The 15,865-nt window shown below is 34.9% G+C and overlaps 3 protein-coding genes across 3 annotated transcripts; 2 read left to right on the top strand and 1 right to left on the bottom strand.

The window, feature by feature from the left end:
* The first annotated feature begins 1,988 nt into the window (after window positions 1-1,988).
* Window positions 1,989-5,175, top strand: LOC120185785 (leucine-rich repeat receptor-like protein kinase PXC2). The gene is made up of 2 exons (XM_039189900.1): window positions 1,989-3,473; window positions 3,570-5,175. The coding sequence occupies exons 1-2, from the start codon at window positions 2,167-2,169 to the stop codon at window positions 5,008-5,010; spliced, it is 2,748 nt and encodes a 915-aa protein (XP_039045831.1). The 5' UTR covers window positions 1,989-2,166; the 3' UTR covers window positions 5,011-5,175.
* Window positions 5,176-7,402: 2,227 nt separating this feature from the next.
* Window positions 7,403-11,446, bottom strand: LOC120185587. The gene is made up of 4 exons (XM_039189763.1): window positions 11,145-11,446; window positions 10,490-11,022; window positions 9,256-9,380; window positions 7,403-8,330 (listed from the first exon to the last, which is right to left on the bottom strand). Exons 1-4 carry the CDS (start codon window positions 11,186-11,188, stop codon window positions 7,878-7,880), a joined length of 1,155 nt encoding a protein of 384 aa, XP_039045694.1. The 5' UTR covers window positions 11,189-11,446; the 3' UTR covers window positions 7,403-7,877.
* A 2,054-nt stretch (window positions 11,447-13,500) lies between these two features.
* Window positions 13,501-15,337, top strand: LOC120185688 (probable 2-oxoglutarate-dependent dioxygenase AOP1). The gene is made up of 4 exons (XM_039189845.1): window positions 13,501-13,512; window positions 13,980-14,356; window positions 14,453-14,768; window positions 15,083-15,337. The coding sequence occupies exons 1-4, from the start codon at window positions 13,501-13,503 to the stop codon at window positions 15,335-15,337; spliced, it is 960 nt and encodes a 319-aa protein (XP_039045776.1).
* Window positions 15,338-15,865: the final 528 nt, after the last annotated feature.

The raw sequence follows: 15,865 nt of genomic DNA, 5'->3' as shown, positions 1-15,865 counted from the left end.
TACTAGAAGCACGTGTGGAATATGTACCGAGTATTGTATCTGTTTCTGCTGATCTTACTGCACAACATGTGCGGAGACATGGCATGATGTTTAATGATAAAAAAGAAGGCCATACGATACAAGTAATATACGGAGAGAGAGAGAAGGCATTCTGATTTAAGAATTCACGCTTGAAGAAGCCAATTTATGAGGCTGACAGATTACGTAGTCAAAAATAATTTTGCATCGCTCCTACAAGGACAAGTGATTCTCACTTCACACACAGTTGAGGCTTTGAGAGCAATTAACATTGATTATGGCCATGCAAAGGAGATGAACATGTGGGTGTAGTTAAAATTTTAAATTTATTATATATATATATATATTTTTATTAGTTATCTGTTTTTTACTTAAAATTTTATAAATTTATTTTAATATAAAATCATACTTTTATCATCTTGATTGTCTACACCATAGATACCCAATATTTAAAATCAGTTATAGTGCTTTCACAATTACATTCATAGGAAAAAAATGAGACCGTATTAATACCTGGAAATAATTAACTATAAATATCAGACAGTTAATCGATCCCTCTAAACAACCAACTCATTGAACTCAAATAATTCTAAAAAAAATTATACCACTGAAACACATTGTTGTTCTTGTCTGCAGTTGACTATTATAGGGCTGAACAATAAAAAAAATCAACCTTTGTCACTGTATTCACTATAATCCGATAAAGAGCAGACTAATCAACAACAAAGACATGGAAAACAGCTGAAAATGCCTCACAGCGTATGAAATTAATGCATGTATGACGCGGTTGAATAACTTATTGTCCACCACCAGAAGCCATTGTCAAACATCTTTGACTACGTTAAGCAAAAAGATGGAGATTGAGCGCCATTTACGCCACTAAATCTATCCTCCAAATTAAGAAACACAGCACAACACTAATTAAGAAACTAAGCTTAATTAGAATCCTTCAGCTTATAGATTACGATGCAGAAACCGAAGACACGAGTACTAGGTTTTTCTTTCTTGAAACGGAAAGAGAATAAATGTGATGATCCGGCCGAGAAATTCCGGTGAAAGTGAAAAAGGTGAGCCGATTTGTTGGGGAAGGCATGTGTTGTCTTTTTGCTGTCTGCATGCTCACCAACACTTTTATCCCTTTTCTTGAGTTTCGCTAAAGTAAAGTGATCTCAAATTACTTAAAATCAAAATTAATTAAATTTCAGTTTTTTTTTTTCTAGATTTAAAAGAGAGAGAAGACTTGAAAACGACGTCACAGTTGAATCGGTGTGCAACTACAAAGAAAGAATATATTATAGCAATCCCTTTTGCTTTTTCAATCATGCCTTAGCATTTCTCAATAGAAGAAGTGAGAAAGCAGAAATATAACCCCATCTCAACTGGTAAAGCAAAAAAAATTGCCATACCATTACAGTGTTTCAGGATCATTGTTTGACCGAATATAAAATCAGGGTTAAACTACATATTTAATCACCAAATTATAATTTTTAATTATTTTTTAAATCATTATTAACATTAAATTTTAATTTTATTCTGGTCATTCTTCGTTTAAAAGATAACAAAATTATAAACATAACATTTATTTTTTTATAAAGAAGTGAGTATTTTAGTTTCACACATCAATATCACTATTAATTTTTTAAAAATAAATGATCAAAATGAAATCAAAACCTAACGTTAATGAATTTTTAAAAAAATCATTAAATGACCGAAAGAGAACCAAAGTGAAACTTAAATGGTTAAATATGTAAATTATACTATATAAAATGAAATTAAACAACAGGAGTGCGACAAGAGATTGAACCATTGAGGTTAGGGTACAAATTCGAGTAAAATTATGAGCAAAATCCAACATATGATGTTGTGTGCAAGTATATCCACGACAGTTACAGTACAGACACCAACCACAAACAACACTTTATTTCCGTCATTAATTACTTCCTTCCCCAACTACCAGGTTCTCTATTTCTTCTCCTCCGCCACCTTTTCACCTCACCTTGAATTATTTTATATTTCTACCCTCCAGTTTTCGCTTTGGGGTTTCTAAATCTTCTTTCTCTCACCCCAAACTCAAGCTAAAACAGAAAAACCACCCGGGCATGGACGCTTAGTATTTGTTTCTCTAATATAGTTGGAGGGAGGAGGAAAATGGTTTTAAAGGTTTTAGCTTTTCTTGCGTTGGTTTCAGTTATGGTGAACTCTCAGCAGCCAGCTTTCAACGACGACGTTCTGGGGTTAATCTTCTTCAAAGCAGGTCTCAAGGACCCAAACGCAAAGCTTCAATCTTGGAGCTCCGACGACAACGATCCCTGCAACTGGACGGGCGTAAAATGTGACCCCGTAACTTACCGGGTCACGGAGCTCCACCTCGATGACTTATCTCTTTCCGGCCACGTCGGCCGTGGCTTATTGCGGTTACAGTTCCTTCAAGCCTTGTCACTTTCAAAAAACAACCTTACGGGCACCATAAATTCCGAGCTTTCCCATATCGGAAGCTTACGGGTTATTGATTTGAGCGGAAACAGCTTGTCGGGATCGATCCCTGATAAGTTTTTTGCACAATTTGGGTCTCTGAAGTCGGTTTCTTTTGCGGGAAACAAGCTCACGGGTCATCTTCCTGGTTCTTTGAGCTCATGTTCGACGCTTGTGGAAGCTAACTTCTCGTTTAATCGAATCTCGGGGCAGTTGCCATCTGGGATTTGGTTTTTGAGGAGCCTTAAATCGCTTGATGTGTTTGGTAATCTGATGGAAGGAGAGATTCATGAAGGTATTGGAAATTTATATGATTTGAGACTGATAAATTTCGGAAACAACAGATTCTCAGGGAAGATTCCTGGTGATATTGGAAGCTGTTTACAGTTGAAATATGTTGATTTTAGTGATAATTATTTGTATGGTACTCTTCCTGATTCAATGAGGAGGCTTGTTTCTTGTAGGTCGATCAGTTTACAAGGAAACTCTTTGAGTGGACAAGTTTCTGATTGGATTGGAGAATTGACAAGCCTTGAAAGTTTGGATCTTTCTGCAAATAATTTCTCTGGTGGAATTCCATCTTCTTTGGGAAATCTGCAGTTACTGAGGGAATTGAATCTTTCAATGAACCTGTTAATTGGTTATTTTCCATCATGGATTTCTGGGAATGAACTTATGGGGAGCCTTCAGGTCCTGGATCTTTCTTCAAATGATTTATATGGTGAAATTGGATCGAAAATCGGGGTTCTTAGCAGCTTGGTGTTCTTTAATATGTCCAGAAACCATCTTTTTGGTTCAATTCCATACAGTATAGGTGAATTGAAGACCACACAAGTCATTGATTTGAGTTACAATTTGTTGAATGGAAGCATTCCTTCTGAACTTGGTGGTGCAGTGTCACTCAAGGAACTCAGGTTGCAGATGAACTTTCTTTCTGGGAAAATTCCAATTCAGATAGTGAATTGTTCATCACTAACAGTTTTGTAAGTTCTTCCTCGCTCTTCGATTCGTCCGTTTAGAGCTATGTTCATTCGAATTCTTTTAATGATTTTGCTCTGATTTCAATTGTAATGGTGCAGAAATCTATCCTGGAACAACCTATCCGGCTCGATCCCTCCTGCCACTTCGAACTTGAGCAGCCTCGAGTATGTAGACTTGTCGTCGAATGACCTTACCGGAAGCTTACCGAAAGAGCTAGCTAATCTTTCTCTACTCATGTTCTTTAATGTCTCTCACAACAACCTTCATGGTGAACTGCCTGTTGGGGGGTTCTTCAACACCATTTCTGCTTCATCCGTCTCTGGAAATCCGTCGTTATGTGGTTCGGTTGTAAATCGCTCTTGTCCGGCTGTCCATAATAAGCCCATTGTCCTCAATCCTAACTCCTCAGATTCCATCGGTGGCTCCTTCCCAAATCACCATCGAAAGAAAATCGTGCTAAGCATCTCTTCCCTCATTGCCATTGGTGCAGCGGCATTCATTGTCATCGGTGTAGTAGCTATCACTGTCCTCAATATCCATGTCCGGTCTTCTATGTCGAGTGCTCCCGTTTCTCTCGCCTTATCCGGAGGGGAAGATTTTAGTTGTTCTCCTAACAATGATTCGAACTATGGCAAACTTGTAATGTTTTCCGGGGATGCTGACTTTGCTGCTGGTGCTCATGCTTTGCTTAACAAGGATTGTGAGCTTGGTCGTGGTGGGTTCGGAGTTGTTTATCGAACAATCCTTCGCGACGGACGCTCGGTTGCCATCAAGAAGCTGACGGTTTCGAGTTTGATCAAGTCTCAAGACGAATTCGAAAAGGACGTTAAAAAACTCGGAAAGGTTAGGTACCATAATCTTGTAGCTCTTGAAGGATATTACTGGACTCCTTCCTTGCAGCTCCTCATTTACGAATTTGTTTCAAGTGGGAGCTTGTATAAGCACCTACATGATCCCGGAAGAAGTTGCCTATCGTGGCGGCAGCGATTCCACGTAATTCTCGGGACGGCCAAGGGTCTGGCCTATTTGCATCGTATGAACATTATTCACTACAACCTTAAATCAACTAATGTTCTTATAGACTGCTCTGGCGAGCCCAAGGTTGGGGACTTTGGCCTAGCGAGGCTATTGCCAATGTTAGACAGATGCGTTTTAAGTAGCAAAATCCAAAGTGCACTCGGTTACATGGCTCCCGAATTTGCTTGCAAGACGGTGAAAATAACCGAGAAATCCGACGTGTACGGCTACGGTGTATTGGTGTTAGAGGTGATAACAGGGAAGAAGCCAGTGGAATACATGGAGGACGATGTGGTGGTGCTGTGTGACATGGTCAGGGGAGCGCTTGAAGACGGTAGGGTGGAGGAATGCATCGACGGGAGGCTTCGTGGTAACTTCCCAGCAGAAGAGGCGATTCCGGTTATTAAGCTTGGCCTAATATGTGCATCTCAAGTGCCATCAAATAGACCGGACATGGAAGAAGTAGTGAACATTTTAGAACTCATCCAATGCCCTTCTGAAGGCCAGGACGAGCTCGAGTAAGTAACTCGGGATCGAAACGACGCCGTGGTTTCCGGTGACGGTGAATCCAATTTGTGCTACAGGAAAAACAGAGTTTACATTTTATGAAATGGCCTTGTCCACCATCCCAACTACCCTCCATTCTTTCTTCTTTCCACGTTCTATTTTATGCGTCTTATTTTGTTTTTTTTTTTGCTTTTTTTTCCCTTTCAATACGTAGAGTTTTCACCTACTGGATTCCTTGTCACCGGCTGCATAAGGAACTATGAAACATATGAAATCAAATCAAATGCGCGAATCTATTATTCTTCAAATTTTAATAATTTAAACTTTTTTATATTTAAAAAAGGGAACTACATCAATATTCACTTAACTCTGAGCTGATTTTATTTTGAGCATTCATATTTTAATTTTGTCAATCGGGTCACCTAATTATTTAAATATTTTCAATCCATTTGGTCCTCCATCAATTTAATCTAACCAAATTAATAGAATATGTAAAATATTGAGACTAAGTGTTACTCATACTAATTTTTTTAACAATCATGTCAGTTTCTTCATTTAATATTAACGGTTGGTGGCTTGATTTACAACAATTAAATAATTAAATGATCTAATTGATAAATTAAAAGACTAATGGTTAAAATAGAATTGGGTCACAATTAAGTGATCATGGGTGTAATTTACCCTAGAAATATATAAGAAGAAAATGAAACAAAGGAATGCAAGGGGAGAATGTGAGAAATCAAGCATAAAAGTGAAGAACTGAATGATGGGTACACGTGACATGATGTTGTTGAAGAAAAAGCACTCGTTTGCTTTATGTAAAGCATTTTCTTTTTCAATTAATAAATAAGTTTGAAAGTATTTATTTGGGGAGGAAATATGGGATTAGCCTTGAAATTTGCAAACAACAGCTTTGAGCAATCAAAGGCAACAGACATGCGCACTAACCCTACTCATGCTCCACATCTAATCTGTGCCCTTTTGTTCTGAATTGTGGTGGCAAACATGGCATTGCATATATATAATGCATGGCATTGTAGATGTTGCCAGGAGAATCCCACAGTTTGGTTTTGTTTATTGGATTGTACTAATAGTGGAAAGCATGGCATTATATATCTACAGAATTTTTTTCATCAAATGATTTTTTATTTTCTTATTTATTTTATGAGTCATATTTTGAATAAATGATTTTTTCTTTTAATAATATGAGAAAATTGTTTGGGCTAATACAGTGAGGAAATTAATTTATTAATGTAGAGTGTTCGACATATTATTATTATTTTAAATAGGATGAATGTTATAGTGTCAATTAGAAGTCGTCGGAGTCACCTGACGTCTTCTGGAAGATGTCTGAAAGACAGGATGTCTTCCTGTATTAAGTCCCGTGTTTATCTTCTTCGTTTTCCCAAGCTTCATCAATGACGTCTGTATAAATTCTTGAGCCTTCTGCTCCAACAAACATCCCCAAAATCTTCGGAAAAATAGTTCACCATCTTCGACCAGCTCTTCCATCAGTTCAAGGACATCGACAAAGGTTATCACCATTTTCGCACCCAACGTCATGCAAGAGGATTAAAAAGACGTCAAATCTTCCACGTATCTTCATGAAGACGTCAGATGATTCATGATCTTTCCCGATCCATTGTAAAAAAAAAACCCTACTTGAGAAAATAGGGATAATGGCTAAAATAATTTCTTTAAAAACGAAATTTCCTAATATAATCCACCTCGAGCATCATTTCCCAAAGTAGGGCAATTGTTGCAAGACCTTTAGAAGACTCTAGGATTGCATGGAGTCTTTATTTGAAAACTCCAAGATTGCTATTCGTCTTCAACCTTGGGAAAGCTAAAGATGTATGATAATCCACGTCTTCCACCAGAAAAATTAAAGTCGCACAATGTTCCTGGCGTCCTCTCCTTAACATTGTAGCAATGATCCTAGATCAAGAAATAATATGGTGAGTATTTGGGAATTTTTTTCTCCCACTGCTCTACATGAGCAAGGAAACCGGGAAAATAAGGTTCAATGATCCTTTGTTGGGAAATTCTTTTCCCACATCATCATTTGGGTGATTTTACCAATAATATCATTTCTAAAATTTAAATTTGGAATCACATTGTTTATTATAAGCACAATTTAAGGTAAAAGTATTATAGAAATCTCTGTACTACATCCCGATTTGTATTTTGATTTTTCTACTGAAAAAAAGATAAATTGATTTACATGTAATTTGAAAAGAAAAGAAAATCTATTCACTAAAATTGCTATCATTTTTTAGTTAATATTGAGGTGATAATTATAAAAAATATAAAATTATTGTAAAAATAAGTAGCAAGAGTGAATAAATAATAATTTTAACAGAAAATAGTAAGCATATATTCATCAATAATTTAGGTTAGTTTGCAATTATTATTGTTAGCCGTTAAAGTCCACGCCCAATTCAATTCTACATACATACCACATAATGCCTCTGCTAATATGATTCTTTCATATTGTTCTAATCAATGATGTACCAAAAAATGTTAGCCTTCCAAGCAAATACATTGAACAACAGTAACTGTGTTATCTTCCCATATATATTCTGACTCTTTACGGACCAACTTCAATCCTTGTCGACCTCAAATACCAAATAAGTGATTACTCTACAACCAAAACATAAAACTTCATTGGTAAACTCCAACACCATCATCCCCACAGCTAAATGAAAGAAAAACACAGGCTCATTGGAGGTCTTCCGATGATCAGTAATGTTGGCAACTGTGTGGACCAATTTACAGTTTCTATATCGAGTCGCCTGTTCTTTGTATTATCTATTCCTTTTCCTTCTGTCTTCGATTGATGCACTTTCTTACCTTCCCTCTTTTTTTCCGGGTAAAAAGGTTTAATCATCCCAGTCATTTTCCCAGCCATCTCTGTTTGACGATCTAGTAGTGAGGCCATTTGCTGAGATGTTCGATACATTGTGTCGTCCCATTGATGATTTCCCTGCATTGTCATCGTCCCAATCACTATCCCAACCTTGGTCCCAGCCTTCAGCTGTTTCTACTTCAGTAGCTGCCATGGATTCTGGTAATCCCATTTCTAGCTCTTGGTAAGGTATAACATCATGCCGTCTCTTCTTCCTAAACATGCAACAAGCCCATGACCCTCCGAAAACTAAAACTGTTGCAATCATGATGTACGCTCCATTTACTGGTGTCAGCAACTTGTCATAAGGAAGGTTCAAGAAAGGGTTCCCTTCGGATGCAAGAGGGTTCATGCGTAGCACACAATCTCCATTTCCAGCACTTAATAATAGCTCACCGGTCTCACTAATAGTCAAAGGGATATTGATCTGGAAACGGTTAAGCAAATGCACATCAACACTAGATACAAATAAGTGCACGAGACACTTATTGGAACATTGTTAAGGGTCAGGGTGTTTATCTTCATCCCCTATGAACGAAAGTTACTTTAAGAAAAACAGTAAACAATCATCCCAATATAAAGGCCTGACAAGGGCTGTTATCTAATATTCAACTTTGGATTTGATGTGCTTTTACATTCATGTTTGACCACTCGATTAACGCAGACTTACATCCAAAGATGTACTTATTGACAGATGTTATGTTGTTTGCTGAATTGCCTCTTATGCATTGCTCAAAAAGAAGTCCATTTATGCCTATTAGTAAAGGGAGTATCAAGTGATGTTAATCCAAACCAGTTGAGAAAGTTTTGATGGTTAAGTTAGGGGTTTTGGGTTTTGTTCTTTTCCTACTAATAAGGGAGTATATATTGATGTTTAACAAGCAACCTTTTTAATCTTGGCATACAATCGATCAATCCTTCAAAGTACTCTATGCGCCCAAAGATGTCAACCAATATAGGCAGAGTAAAAAGTTCATATTTTCCCCTTTTCTTTATTTACATAGCTCGGGAATGATTTATTAAATGTCCTCAAATTTAGCCGAATTAGAGATAAACAATTTTTATCACTACAAATTATATTTTCAAGTTAAGTCCAAGGGGAGGAGGGAAACTGCTATGCAAGTCTTCTTCCTAAAAGTAATTAATTGACACACTTCATGCCTAATTTAACAGCTCAGTAGAATCAATGAATTGAAAGCTAGCTGAGAACTGCTTTTGTTTAAATAGCCACTGGCTTAAGCCCAACTTCAAATTTTATGTTGCAAATCTTATTCGTACATAACATAGATCTTATTATGTCCCCTATTGAAGGGGAAAAAATGACAAAGCAGAAGATAAAGAAAAGACCATACCTTTCGAGTTCCATGTTTTGGTACTTTAAGTCCCTTCAAAAGAGATTCCCCAGAGGGACCCGCAACATTAAGTTTTAAACTTTCCCCCCCACTATTATGGACCAGAACAACCCGTTGTTTGGACCCTGGAAAGGAAAAAGGAAATCAGGCGTATTGCTTGTCATCAGGAAATATACCACTACGCTACTATATGAATTCTATACTAACAATAAGCAACAATACAAGAAACAAGTTCACTAGATTCCTCATCTTGTACAATTAGGAAAGAAAACTGAATGGGAATCGAGCTGATTAAACAATAAAAAATACTGCCTAGTACTTGCACAGTTGAAATTAACATCCATACTAAGATCCATTAGTCCTTAACACAGGAGCAAAAATATAGCATAACATCAAAACAAAACAAATAATTGATCATTCTATCCCCAAATAACTGTTCAATTAAAACCACTAGGTGATTAGGAAATTGCATGCAAAGCATTTGAAATGCGTGGAAATTTTGTCACCTTGCATACACCCACACACGTACAAATAGATGAATAGACGAAGATTATAATTTGATTATAACTTAGCTAAAAAAATTATGCTAATTGTACTACTATATTATTGTTAAGATGCCTTCATATGGACTTGTCCATTGTTTCTTTCAAAATGTATTTTCAACTAAAGGATATTGCTGGAAGTTAACCATGGAATTGCATTATCTATATTGTTAACCAATTACATCAATGTGACATTCCTAACCATTAACCTTCTATAAATATTCCTAATAACTTAGTCAAAGACAATACCTACATGCAAGGCAACACCAAAAAGGAAGCTAGCTATCATCCATAAATTTGTTCATTGTACTGAACTTCTTCATCCAACCTTAATCTAGCATCATAAAGAAACGTCCAACTTTTCCCAGTTTTTCTTTTAATTCTAATCTAGCAGATTTAACATTTGTAAACAAACACCCCTAGCCCTGTATCCATGCCCATGCATAGCTAGACAGTCATGGAGCAGTTCATAACCCTTATTTTCAAACATTTTCCAAAAATGCAACGAGCACTTCAGTAATGAATGTATGCATGCCATTTCTCAACTAAAGGCAACAGCAAAATATCAATAGCTCATTTTTAAATTCTATGTAAGCATTAACTCGCTTTCTATTCCTTGGAATTCCACCCTACCACCCTAATAAGCAATTCAAGAATGCTTCAAAAGCAATGCGAATTATCGGTTTGAAAACCATTAATGCAGGCAGTCAAGCAGTTGCCGTCATTGCAGCTGTTAGCCACCCCATCACAAGTTTCAACAATTCCCGACTGGGTCTCATTTCCATCCTCATTTGTCTTCTTTGGCGGCTTCTTATTCTCATCCTCCTTTGACACATCAGTCTGTTCAGTCCCCGTGCTATTAGGTCTCTTTGCACTATCTGTATCATTTTTCTTTTCCTCTTTACCCTCCAATGTTTTATCATCAGTGGAATTTGAAGTTGAACTCGAATTGTTTCCGGTACTTGCATTATTTTTCTTATCCTCGTTATCCACCACTGTTTTATGGTTAGTCGAATTCGAAGTTGAACTCGAATTGGTTCCAATACCTATTCCCTTTTTAGGAGGAGGAGGAGGTGGAATCACTTTCCCCGGTTCATCTGATAGTTTAGGATCCTTCTCGTCAACTGAAGGTTGATTCGCGGAATTCGTTCTATTCAACGAATTCGATCCAATTTCGATCGAGTATCCGGTTAGGGTCCAATTTCTTGGTTGGCGACTGAGAAATCTAAAATCTCAACAATAAGTAATTTTAGTTAAATACTAAATTCTAGAAGAAAACAACAAAAAACGACGATAGTAACTAAAATAAATGATTGAGAAAGATAGGGAAAAGGAAAGAGAAATTACTGGCGGCGCTGCGGCGGTCGTGTCGTTCTTTGTTGAAGATTCATCTGCTAAGAACCGAAACTTCCAAAACGGAGAAGAATTGGAAACATCGGCGACGATCAGAAACAACAAAAACGCCGTCGTAATTGCATATCTATCCATCGCCCTCTAAATAATAATTATATTCTTTCTGGTTTGTTTGTTTGGAAGACTAAGATCTGGAAATTGACAAAACTATTTTAGACGGCGGACTTGAGATTTATGGAATCAGTAGCTCCGTTGAATAAACACGCCTCCGAGCAAAATTAGCAACCCCCGAAAGAACGAAGTAAACAGTAATTAATTAACTAGCGATTAATCTGAATGATAAGGGAGCAAAATTTAGCTGCAAAGCGCGGTTACAATTTTAGGAATGATAGTTTAATATAGGGTTAAGTATAAAAAGTGCCCAATATATGTTTGTTTTTTAATTTAGTGTTTAATATTTATTTAATTTTAGTTTGGTGTCTAATAGATCAAGTAAGTTTCGTTATGATTTAATTCATTTTGAGTAATAGAATAAAATATTAGGCATTAAATTAGAATAAAATAAATGTTAGACACTAAATTAAAAAAACAGATATAAGTTAGACACATTTTGTATAATTAAGCCTTTAATTTAAGATTAAAGAATAGATGTAATTGAAAATAAGATTAAAATATTAATATTTTAAATTGTTCACTAAAAATATCATAAAAAATGTACTATTTTCAGTCCGATGAAAATATAAAGAAAAAAAAACTAATATTTTAGGTTGCATTTGATTGTAAATATTATGTTTTTTATAACATTTTTTATTACCTCCATTTTATGTTGTTCTTTAATCTTAAATTAAACTGTCATTTTTTAGACTTTCCTTGTCACACAGCCATAAGGGTTGAGGTGCCAATGGAACAATACAAATTTTGGTATTATTGGGTTATTTTTAAAATTAATTTTTCTAAATAATTTCTACTTTGAGAAGGAAGAAAAAAAAATTTACTCTTAATGATCATTGAAATCACAACTTAGAAGAGTAAGAGTGTATCAACTAAAAACTTTAACCACGAAATCTAAAAATTATTGACATCTTTCTAGGTTTTTTGAATTAACTAAAATTTGAATATCTGATTTTATGCGATGGATCGACAATATAATTTACCCTATCACTATTTGCATGAAAACAAAAATGAATGCGAGATTCTTGTATTTTTCTAAAAAAATATAAAATTAATATGGTTTTCAAATTATTTTTACACTTAACGTAGTCGTTTAATTCAAAAAACAGACTCAATGTAACCTTTTGATCAATATTTTTTATCGTTAATTGTTACAATACTGACGTTACAGTTTATGATGTTACATCGATGTTGCACGGTGCTAATATGACAGTCCATGATGGTTGATGGGCTAAATTAATTTTTTTTTATCGTATATGACGGCCAAATTAATTTTTTTAAAGTTCATAGACTTCTTTAATTTTTTTAAAAAAAATAAAATTAAATTAATTTTAAATTTTAAATTATTAAAAAAACAAATGTAAAAATACTAGAAAAACGAAATTACTAAAAAAATAATATATATACAAAAATACTATTAAAAATAAAAAATATTTAATAAATTATAAAATTATAAATTATTAAAAAAATATTTAAAATATATATTTAACATATAGATAAAAATAAATTAATTATATTTATATAATCGGATTAATAAAATCCTAATTAATTATATTGTAAGGGCATAATTTTCTGTATGTAAAGTTGTCTATATCACTTTCTAAAATAATGGAAGATAGTGACAATTAAAACATTTCGTACTTCTTGTGTCGTTTTCTTATAGTTTATTGTGTTAAGGTATAGAAAATGTTATGGTATGAACATAATATAAGTTGTAAACTTTTAGTATTTAATTTTAGAAGTGCTCAATTTAGGAGTATAAAAAGCTTCAATTTCCAATTCATCGATTTTTTTTAATAATATAAAGTGATTATAAGATAATATTTGTTTATAAACACTTTTTAATTGTGATAACGTACACATTTTATAGATACAACTGCTCGAACTTAAAACTTTTAAAAAGAATAATATTCTCTTTTATCATTGAAGTTGAACGATGAGTTAAATAAAAGTATAAAGATAAATAGCTAAAAGAGCGACGTTTGACATATAGCGAGACCACTCGATGACTCGAATGAGTAGATGAACTGTTTTATTAATATATCGCCCGAGTCCAACAAAAAGGACACCAAATTGAAATTGAGATTTCAACCACCAACAATATATAATAACATCAAACCAACTCCAAATGAAATGGACATTAAAAAAAATATTTCTGTCCATTTCCTTTTATGTCATCATGAACAAATTTGTATGTCTATTGGATTTGTTTGTTTGGTATCAATAATTAGGGATCATATATTCGATCAAACTTAAGGTAGATTTTTATGAAGATTACGCAGTAAACGAGACTAGATAAATTGTAAGTTATTCGAGTTCGATTCAATTCAATCAAAGTTCAGTTGACACTCGATTTGTGTTCTTAACGAGTCAAAGCAAATTATTTGATATACTGTTTAAAAAATTCATGAACAACTCAAAAAAATAATATATGAAAATTATTTTTTTTCAATTAAGTTATTAACAATATTATCAATAATGTGTTATATATATATAACTTTCATGTAATTAAGATCTAGGTTCGAATATGAGTTTGAGTTTCAATCAAACTAAGTCTGAGAATATTTTGACTTCAATATTTTTTAAGCTTGAGTCGAGCTTCAATTTTTTATTTCGAATTAAAGTAGAACTTGCAATATTGTTCACATCACAAAAAAGAAAGCAAAGATGAGTTCAGAAACTCCTTTTAGTCTCCCTGTCATTAATTTCTCAGAGCAAGAGCTAAAACTAGGCAGTCCCGAATGGGATTCGGCGAAAGTCCGAGTTCGGGAAGCACTGGCAGAGTACGGCTGCTTCGAGGCTTCATTCGACCGAGTCCTGGTGGTCCAAAAGGCATTATTCGGAGCCCTGGAAGAAGTCTTTGACCTGCCTTTACAAACAAAAGAGCTCTATGTTTCCGACAAGCCCGCTCGTGGCTATGTCCCGGTCGAATCGGGACTGCATGAAAACATTATCGTTGATGCCGCAAACATCGCCGAAAACATCGAAACAGGCCTGACTACTACCTATTGGCCTCAAGGAAACACAAATTTCAGGTTTGAAATATAAGCAGAACGCTTTAGTTTGACAGCAAAATTATGGAATTTGCTTCTTTTTCCTTTTTTAATTAAGTATTGCTCTTTTTTTGGCAGTAAAACATTGGTCTCTTTCACCAAGTTAGCATCAACACTAGAGAAGACGGTAAGGAGAATGATTTTGGAGATTTTCGGAGTGGAGAAATACGCCGATGAGTTGATTGAGTCCACGAATTATATTCTCAAGGCCATGAAATATGAAGGGTCTCAAGGCAGGCTGCCATTCTGTGGGGCTCACGCAGACCAAAGTATGGTGACCCTGTTGTATCAAAACGAGGTCAATGGATTAGAGATTCAAAACAAAGATGGAGAATGGATCAATGTAAATCCCTCGCCCAACTCTTTCATCGTCCTCGTCGGAGAATCTCTCAGCGTAAGTCATTTGTTACGACTTCATAAATAACGTAACCATCAATTGTATATTCCAATTATGGCGAGGGTTATCCCATTTATAAGAATAGTAGAATAGTAAAATTGCGAAATGATAACTACTCACTTCAATCACTCCATATATATGAGTAATTCTTCCATTATCCTCATCCGAGGACGTAAACCATAGAATAGTAGAATAATAAAATTGTCAAATGATAACTACTCACTTCAATCACTCCATATATACGAGTAACTCTTTCAGTATCCTCATCGGAGAACGTAAACCGTTTGTTACACTACTCCATATTGTGGCAGGTATTGTTAAACGGTGGATTATCTTCTACTTATCATCGTGTCATAATGAAGGAGAGCACCACAAGGTATTGTGTTGGATTATTTGCAACCCCGAAAGGAGGCTACCAAGTAAAGGTTCCAAAAGAGCTTGTGGATGACAAACATGGTTTGCTCTTCAAACCCTTCGACTACGATGAATTTTGGAAAACTTTCTGTACTCAAATGGCTCAAGGAAACCATAGATTTAGTCTTAAGAATTATTGCAGTACTGTCTGAGATTTCCCCATAAACAATTCATATGTGTGTGTGTGTGTGTGTTTCTTTTGCTCGTGTGTGTCTAAGATCCTGTTATGAATACTTCGTGTGTGTCTCAGATCTTGTTATGAATGTTGTGTAGTTTGATCCATTGTCCTGAATTCTATCCTTGTACTTTCTCGTTAATGAATAATGAAGCATTTTGTTCTTAAAAATTATATATATATTTTTAATATTGAATTATATTTTAAAAAATTAAATTAAATATTTAATCAATTATTATTTTTTTTCCGAATTGATCGATTGGTTAAATAGATCTTTTTATTTCTCTAGAATCTCCCTTTCTTTCCTTTTAGATAAAATTATTATAAAAAAGTATATATTACAAAATGACATAGAGTTTCATCAGGGTAAAATCAATGAGATAATACGTTGAAATTTTTTTTTTCACGAGATAGTACCCTCGCCAGATTAATTGCTCAGATAGGGTGATCTCTACAGTCCCTGGGGTAGGTCGCCATGCACGCCCAGCGACCTACCAGGTCGCCA

Source organism: Hibiscus syriacus, unplaced genomic scaffold (assembly GCF_006381635.1).
Source record: "Hibiscus syriacus cultivar Baekdansim isolate YM2019G1 unplaced genomic scaffold, ASM638163v2 tig00113124_pilon, whole genome shotgun sequence".
NCBI classification, from domain to species: Eukaryota; Viridiplantae; Streptophyta; class Magnoliopsida; order Malvales; family Malvaceae; genus Hibiscus; species Hibiscus syriacus.
This window is presented reverse-complemented; position numbering and strand designations above follow the sequence as displayed.